Here is a 9,612-nt window from a genome sequence, read left to right as displayed (position 1 = left end):
ATATATTTACATATTACAACTGGCAAAACAGTAAGTATCACACTTTATTAAATCTAATACAATTTAAGTTTGTTTGGCTTGTAAATGGCGAAAAAATTGATATATAGAACGGTAGGCACACACGTATGTGCAGCACACACGCACATACGATGTGCGTTGCAAAATGCCTGATTGGCCCTCGCTTATGTGAATTTATGCTAGCATAGGTTACTTTATTAACAAAAAAGCAGTAACAAAAACTGAATAATATTTGCCAATTTATAAGCCAATAAACTATAATACTGTTTTTTCATATATTTTCTGATAACTCAAGATTGAAAATCTGCAACACAGTGGACATATTTTGTGGGTTATGGCTAAAAACAAGCTAAAGAGACTGATACTCAAAGCCATGTGTGAGTTAATTTCAATGTGTATTATAAAACATAAAACAACAGGCACTGCATCATAATAAACATAAAACAAAGAATTCTGAAGTTGTTTATGTGAACACCCTTCACATCCATTCAATCAAAATAAACTATACGACAATATTTGACTCAGTGTAAATCATGCACCACGCACTTCACTTTTATTTGAATAGTTGAAGTGACCTATTCCATTTGAAATCCATACATGCCCTATGAAGGCATGATCTTAATCTCCCACACAGGGGGAGTAGGTAATGCCATTGAAATCTACACACTCTGTGTGGAAGATTAAGGTCATGTCTTCCATAGGGGTGTATGGATTTCAACTGGAATAGCCCATTGCTTAACTTCAGTTTTCCCTAGATATTGTTCTCAAAGAAGATTGACATTTAGAGCTGGTTGCTCTCTGAGAAAGAGATTAAAAATTAATCAAAATTCTTCCTTGTATATTTATTTTTTATTTATTTTTGTTTGCTTTTGTTGATTGTCATTTTTGATGAAACCAAACCTTGATCACTACAAACATAAAAGTTGTACATGCTTGTATTCATTGCTAAATTGAAACTTTGGCAATAATAATATAAGTGTACCATAGAATTCTATCTATAAACATATATGCCTCTGAATTAGGGTTTTTTGACAAAAGAAAATAATGACAGAAACCCTCCACAAAAATATACTGATAGGGTGGCTGTACAATCATGCATTTTTGTAAGACCAATTTATTGTAATGTTTTTGTGAAGGGCATCTGCCTTTTGTCTCTTTCATCAAACAAACCCCTCATTTATAGGCATATATGCTGCAAGGTGGAATTCTACAGTATATTATTCACAACAAGATAAAATTACCATAATACAATGATAAAGAAAGTGGCATAATTTGTCATAAAATTAATTTTTTCTTTTCAGAGAAATTTGTAGAATGTTTCTGAGGTAAGCTTAAAGTATCCAATGATGTAAGAACGGCTGTGAACTGTATTGCATATTTGTAAAACATAATAATGAACTTCTCAATATCTAATAATACAGTCTGTTATTGGTTCACTTCTTTCATTCTGTTGAGGGCGCTTCCTGCTTTGAACCATGTGATCTGTAAGTCGTTCATGGTGTGGACCAGTTGAATTTCGTCTGATGTTCCATCGCTGTGTTTCAATCTGCACACTACAGGCTGTAACAGGTAGACAAAAAACAAGAATAGAAAAAAAAAATAACCTAGTTAAAGGCACAACCACACAGAGAAAGTGTACTTACCGAACTGTACCATGTTTTTTTTTTTTTTTAGCATGCTTAGTGAATGATGCAATTCCACCCAAATTCATTTAAAAAAACCAAACAGGAAAAAAATTAATAGTTCTACATGTATCAGATGCAAGTTTATCAGAAAATCAAAACAAAACAACACATCTGATGATGTAAGTAAAAGTGAATTTCTAGTTTGTTAGGTCTAATTACTCTTCCAGTATAATAGCTAATAAAGAAAATTTTACTTTCATTATATACTTATGAAACTAGCTTAAAAAGATGTACATAAACATTTTATAAATGTGACATGATCAAGCAGTTAGGAGGTAATTTTTAAAAATGAGTTCTCATCATATCATCATCTACAACTTGCCTCTGCATTAATCACCCATACTATTATGGAAATCCTTACATCCCAAGCGCACTTGGTTGTAAGTAATGAGCTTTTATAAAGCCACTTTTCCCCGTTTTTATTTCCTCTTTGAATTGCCACTTTTAGCCTCATAGGAAAAAAACAAGTCACATATGACACATTGTCAGTTCGCTAACCCATATCCTAAAAGATGAATGCACCACTTCTGTCATTTTCATTTATTTTCATGAAATTGTCAACAATCTTTTACTGAAGGGTATGCACTCCTTGAAAACAAATACCATCTTGACATTAAGTGCCTTTTGAGGTATTACCTGCTTGCAATACTTTTGGCTTAATGGGGAAGATTTCTGTGTGTCACACTATACCTATGTCCTATTACTCTTCCAAACAAGATTAGCCTCAAAAGAACAGTAATTGTTATTGTCAAAATGAGCTTCATCCCAACGGACTTGAAAACACACACAGTCGTTGAATGCTGGTAATTCCACAAAGGTGTTATTTGATCTTCAATCAAATCAAATTATAAAGATTTCTCGATTGAAACTGATTCACAGAAAAATGTAAGCGGAGCGGAGCTACGATAAAAACCATGCATATGAGTTACAGGTAAACATGAATGGTGTCAAAATGATGAGAAAATCCATGGGTTGAAATATTTGTATTACAGTACAAGTAACAAAATCTGTCAGTCACAAATAAATTGAAGTAAGGGTAAGTTGGGAATAGAGCTTCCTCTCACCTTTCCAGGGGCGATATCTGTTAATCCCAGCAGTGAGAGTTTGTCATCTGGGCGCACTTTGTCATAGTCTGATGCATCGGCAAATGTCAGAGGCAGCATACCTTGTTTCTTCAAGTTGGTTTCTGAAAAAAGAAAGAAAGAAAGACATTTGAAAGAAAATGGACCACATACAAAGCTGACAGGACAATAGTATAAAAATGTAACGGCAGACACTTAGAGTCCGAAAAACAGAGGAACCTTTTGGAAGTTACGTTAGAGTTGTTTTTAAACAGATTTAGGATACTAGAACAAAAATGTCAGGAAAATTATTGATGAGCACAGCTATAATAAATTCATTACTTCAGGGATTTATTTGTCAAATACTTGTGCTGACACAAAAAGCATCAGGCATCTGAAATGCATCAACTTGGTTTCTAAAATCAGAAATGCTTTATGATCAATTTGAGCTTGCAATACTTTTCAGAGGATATGGGATAGAGAGAAAGAGAAAATGGATAATTTCATCTTGCAACTGGATCAAACCTCAGTTATCTAAGCCTTTTCCTGTAATCTACTGGTCACAGAAATGTCATGAATATAATATAGGAGGCAATGTAACATTTTCCTTGTTTATATTGCCTCACAAAAACTTAATGTATCAAATCGCAACACTAAAAGGTGCAAAGTACAAGTTTTTAAAAGTGAGTGACATCTGACAACTGTAGACTTGCTATATTTGTTCCATGTTCTTTCACCTCTGACAAGTGCTACTTGACAAGGCTATCCCAGTTCTTATCTACAGGCTTATACAAAAGGTGCACATGGGACAAAAAATTATAGCAAGAAAGAGTACATTACACAATAGAGCATGAGGCATTTTACATTTATAATTAAAGATGCCAGTGGTTTCTCTTGATTGTCTTCACTTTAAAGTTCAATCACTGGTTATATAAGTAACAGGTTGGTGATTGATCACCACAAGTGCTATAATACATATTTTATGGTAGATGATTAAAAATTGATATGTTCGACATTTAAAAGTCCTCGAGGTAAACTTTATAAAGCTAATGATATGTACTTAAAGTGTATGTAGGTGGAAGAAAAAGCTGTCCATCATTTGAAAATTATGACCTTTCATATTGAAGATAATACATTTTTTCCCCTAGCGAGCTAGGTGTAATCTCCGCCAGGCGTATGTTGCAATGTGAATGCTGCTACGCCTGGCACCTGGTGTAAGTGTGACCTTTTTTGGTCGGAACTAAGAAATAACATTTCGCATGGTTGAAAAAGGTCGCAGAAATGCCAGAAGAGGTAGCCAATGTGTACGCCAACCAGAAGTGAATGCTTGGTGGAACTGGTTGGCGTAGTGCTAGCAGTAGGCTAGGTGTGGACACACTGTAGGAGTAGGGAATATATTTGTGGATTTTTACCATTAATGATAGTGTTAAGTTTACACTGGGTGTAACTCAAAATGTGAACACTACTCATTATAGGAACATCTGCATTCAATCTCTAAGTCTGGTTCTTCACCCAAAGCATATCTCATCTGGTCAGAGACAGGTTGACATCTTCATTCATATCTGGTCTGGAAATCTTTGTTGAAATTGATAACACCGTCATTAAGTTTTCCGCTATTTTTTTAAACTGCATAATTCGTTGACCTAAAGCTTAAAATCATATCTGGTCAGAGATTTTTGAGATGGAAACCACATGTATCTGACTGCACTGGTTAGAGAACCATTGTTGAGACTAACACCATCATTCAGTCATTCATTCAGTTGTCAGCTACAAATGTAGGTTTTCAGTTGGCTAGTATGCCTCAAGCATACTGCTTAGATCATATTCTATGTATAGAACCATATAGTTCAATATACTACTGGACAGACCTTCATTAAGTAGGGCAGAGGGTGATGGCACACAATTCAAATGTGTGGCAAATGCTCAAATGCAAACTCTTCCTTGCCATATGTGACCCGGCAGCACAAATGAGCCGTAAATTCCCTAAATTGTATTCTGAGTTACGGTGTAAAATGTGTACGAAGGTCATATTCATCGGTAACTTAAGCTGGCCCGACATCCGTCTCATTTCGATAGTCAAAAACTAATCAATAATCCTATTGTTGAAGTGGATAATAAGCTTCTACCTTAGATGGCTATAGCACTTTTAATAGCTCTCTGGTCTTTGTTTGCTTATATTGCTAAATCCTGTTCAAGTGGTGGGTTACCATGCATTGTATTGTGTACAGGTATGCATAACCAACAATTAACAATGAGAGAACTTTCTTAAACCTTGTTGACTTGGGGATGATTTGAAATGACCGCCAATTATGACTGTTTGATATTTATTGCCAACAATGTGGAAAAAGAGACACATGTAAAAACGTAAAAGCTATAATTTTGTTGAAGGAGCAAAGTTTAACAAACCATAACCCCGCTTCTGGATATCGTTTGAAGTCAAATGATATACCATTTTTAAGTTTATGATGTTTATTTTTTAAACACGAAATAAACCAAAATTGACCAGGGGAGGAATTTACGGTTCATTCGCCGTGGACGGTCACATATAGCTTGTAAGTCAAAAGGTCTTATGTTTGAAACAGTGAGGACAGGAGTGACAACATTGATAATCCACAATTTGTCCATGCTGACAAGATCTAAATCCGGGGCTGGCAGGAATGGCATAGACATGGGGGCAGCTGCCCTCCTGTGGAATATCTAACTCCTGTGGGATGCTGGCTGCAATGATATTTAAGGTTTTTAGGCCATTGTGACCATGTTGTACAATTTTCATCAAATGTTGTCCCCTCTGAATGTCCTCTTTCCCCCCCACCCATTTCCCCCTTTGCAAAAATCCTGGCTATGACACTGGGTGGGAATGGTCGATTGCCCTAACTTTCAGCTGGCAGAGACAGAGCATCCTGTACTGGTCCACAAATTGGGACTACTGGGGTTATTATGATATTCAAATCAAGCTTTGACTCAGAGAATCCCATACAGGGTCTCAAATTCAGTCAGTGAAGGTCCAGGGCAATGAATATTGTAACTAGTACTGAAACCTGCTTAAATCTTACCTGAAAATAATGCACTCTGGCAACAAGGTCTCACACATCAGATGTGGTTTCATATCACTTGACCTGTTTATATTCTAGTATAAGGCCTGGGTGGGGAGGGGGAGTACAAGGTCACTCTTGGAAATATTGGATCTCATTTGGTTACCCAGGTAATTGCACAATTTCCCCCAAGATTCAGAATGAAATATTTTAATCACATTTTCCTTAGGGGTTTAAAACTCGACCCCAGGTTGACAACAGGTGGAATCGTGTTTCATTGAACTGTTTAGAACAATAGAAACTGGCTCCAACCAGATGGAACTGGTAGTTCAGTTTTGAAGCCATCCCTTATGAAATACAATATATCAAGTTATTACTCTTCACAAACAATCATTTTGTTTACATTTTTATCTATACCAAATCAACAGGTTGTGCTTTCAACTCGCAGTCATTATTTTCTAATAGAGGTTAAGTTTGACACAATATAGTTCATATAAGGTTAATCGCGTAATAACCGGGTACAGGTTGTTGCTCTATTATATAATACCATAAAGCTACCCAATACAATGAAACAAGTTTGAAATAATCAAAATCGACCCTGGTTGTTCCAAGCAACAGATTGTACTTGACTTGATAATCTGAAGTGTCTATTGTTAAAATGAAGACAAGTTTGAACATGCATATCAATTGAAAAATACTGACATGTTTTGGGGTATTGGTTGTACAAATTAAAATGAGGACAATCGATCAAGATTGATACAACTAAATTCCACTGAAAAAAAAAGCACAAGTTCAAATATACTCCTCATAAAAAATTCTCATCCACACCTGATGGTGTACTTTAAGTTCAATACCTTTGCACTTAGAAGTCAAGTTAGGTATATCAATAAGAGATTAGATTCTGGTTCATAGTGTTTGGTGATATGAATTCGAGCCACGTCACAGTCTCTGTTTGTTCTCGTGAAAACACTTGAAATTCCTCTGGGCAAGGAAATAACTGCTTATTGTTTTGGTTATCCATACGAGAGCTCAGGGAGCTGGTCCTGGCTGTGACGATTTATTGTGGTATGTATAGGGTGTGCACTTCTTAGCTGTAAGTCCCTGATTGTTGTCACAGTGTTCAGCAAATTCCTGTAAAGTGTGCAGAGGCTTGTGGGTTTATGCCTGCATATAATGAACTATACATTACTCCCCTTTTTTACTTATCGTGTGTTCATCTGTAGCTACCTGTTGATAAATAAATCCACTTGACATTGATTTCATGTTGCCATGCCTATTTGCTAATACATTAGATCTTGCCCAGTTCCATCCGATTGCGATGTCCCACAAATTGTGTTTGTGACTGTGAAGTGGATAGCCTTTGTGTCAGCTAGGACTGGTTACGTTACTCCAGGCTATTTATAATTAATTGACTGATGTTTTTGCCTCCAACCATAGACTCTGAATTCAGAGTCTATGCTCCAACTTGAGCTACCTAATCACAAAATTGGGAAAGTCTTTCAAAACTCCCAAGGTCTGTCACTCTTCCATATCTAAAAAAGTCAGTGTCAGAATTAAATTTCTTGTCTTTTTGTCAATATTTGGAGTGCCTAAAAAATTCAAATATAATTCTTTTCACAAACGTGCAGCTCATTGTGCCAGTTCTTCTTGGCTTCTCAGTTTTCTTTTGCCCTTGTGCATACACAAAAATTCAACTAACCTTGGAATTTTCGATGTATGACACACACATCTTCATCAGAAGAAGCCCTATGATGTTGTGATGGACTTGTTGTTTATCACCAGCATGTATGAATTTACGTTCAAGCTTTGATTATTGGAACACCCTTTGGAAATCTGTTATCCAATCAATTTCAAGAATGTTGCCAGTGAGTCGATTTGTTAAGTGACGAAGGAAAATGTCATCCAGAACCTACCCTCCACAAAACTATCCCACACACACCCCACATCCATTCCCCCTCACACCCCCACCCATACCCCGCACACACAGATTACTAACCATGTATACGAGCAAAGCTCTTGACAATGATGGCTCTCCCTCCAAGATGTCTTGGTTCCAAAGCTGCATGCTCCCTGCTACTTCCCTCACCATAGTTCTCGTCTCCAACCACTACCCATTGCGCACCGTTAGCCTGCAAATACATCAAAAACATACACTTCAATTTAATACAGTAAGAATAGCATATATTATCATGATAACTACAAACTTACAATGTTGACAAGAAATCCATCAGTACTTAAAATTGACCAATTTATCCAAATCAAGGTCAAACCAACATAAAATCACTTCGGTTTCTCAGGGAAAAGAATATTTCATCCATGTAACTTTGAATTTAAAGTCTGCTTATTCTAGCTGCATTTCATAATCTGTCATCTTTCAAAATGTTAAAGTGATTTCTACTTCATTATTTACAAGTGAGATGGCTTCAAAAACACTCACTGGCCACTACATTGTACTTCAACATACGATATGTAACAGACATCTACTTGTGTGAGAATGACACATCTCCAGTGATATGATATGAAACTTATGAAAAATATGAAAAAATGTGACAATTTCCAAGTAATTGGATCTCAAATATTGGCAAAATAAACAGAGGTCACATCTCACAAACATACACTTACCATCATGTGGGAAAATGTTGGGACACTTAAGGCTACTGACAAGCGATCTTGAATTTCTGTCGCATAATTTCTGAAAACAAGTGAGGTAACTTTTTCATTCGTATTTTTCTGACTTTCATTGTATGACCAAACACGAATGTAAAACAGGTTTTTATTTACTGCTTACTCCATCAAAGATGTATGTTTATAGCCCAAGTGAGATTTCAGAGTATACTATAAAGAGGCTGCGAGGTTGGTACCAAAATGGATGTTTTGATTTTGATTTTTCCACTAAAAATGCATGGATATTCATCTGTTTTTTTTGTGGCAAATGTTAGCCAGTTTTTATTGTTATTTTGGAAAATCACAATAACGAATTCAAGTTAGAGTCAGAAAATGAAGTGAGGGCGTGTGACGGGAAACTCAAAATCGACTCACACATCCTCGCTCCCCTTCAACAATGCCGAGTGCTGGATGGAGTGACAGATGATTCAAAGTCTGTAATTCTAAACGCCTAGTACTTATTATTGCCCTCATGCACCGGGCCTTATAACATCAAGTATCTCATCAACTTTCACACAATATTGTAGGTGGGCTTTCAGTCCATGTTATTCAACAAACACTTGCAGCATGTTTTCATGGGATTAACATGTGTAATTTTAGCTCTAGTAGGCAGACAAACAAAATCTAGCTGCCAAATTGATAATAAACCACTCCTTAGTTTGTCTGATCTGTAGATTTTCTTTCTGTCTCCTCTCTCTCTCTCCCTCAAATGCCTCTCTCTGTATTCAATACTACAGACAACAATCTTAACAGCAAGGCCAAATGCCAGACATCAAATAAATCTTAATATGTTTATACAAGTGAGCTTCTTGCTTTTCAATACAACATATAATTTTTACCCTTTTTGTCAAAAAATATCTTGATAGGTTCCTTATAAGGCAATATATCAATTTTGTAAAAATTACATGCTGGAAAAATGATACAATAACATTTTGTAACTTTGCAAATAATAATAAAAAGTTTACTTTGTGAAATTAATCACACAGATATTTAAACCGAGGATAATGAAGTGGGCACCTATAACATCAGACTTGCAAAATTATCTTGCTCCATCCTACTCGGTCATTCATACATGAGAAGAAAGGTTACCACAAAAAGCGTTTTTGCCCTTAAGCAAAGAGTGATTGCAAACAAAATTGACTATTAATATAT

At 36.0% G+C, this 9,612-nt stretch overlaps 1 protein-coding gene across 1 annotated transcript in view; it reads right to left on the bottom strand.

Annotated features, from left to right (window-relative positions):
• Window positions 1-493: 493 nt before the first annotated feature.
• LOC140156599 (probable aconitate hydratase, mitochondrial) overlaps window positions 494-9,612 on the bottom strand; it is a 151,235-nt gene continuing 142,116 nt past the window's right edge. The window contains exons 20-22 of the mRNA XM_072179540.1: window positions 7,793-7,925; window positions 2,768-2,889; window positions 494-1,578 (exon numbers count right to left, since the gene is read on the bottom strand). Of these exons, the coding sequence (XP_072035641.1) occupies window positions 1,444-1,578; window positions 2,768-2,889; window positions 7,793-7,925 (390 nt within the window). The 3' untranslated portion in view covers window positions 494-1,443. The remainder of the gene's footprint in view (window positions 1,579-2,767; window positions 2,890-7,792; window positions 7,926-9,612) is intronic.

This window comes from Amphiura filiformis, chromosome 1 (genome assembly GCF_039555335.1).
Source record: "Amphiura filiformis chromosome 1, Afil_fr2py, whole genome shotgun sequence".
NCBI classification, from domain to species: Eukaryota; Metazoa; Echinodermata; class Ophiuroidea; order Amphilepidida; family Amphiuridae; genus Amphiura; species Amphiura filiformis.
The sequence above is the reverse complement of the archived record's forward strand: the minus strand, read 5'-3'. Positions and strand labels throughout refer to the sequence as shown.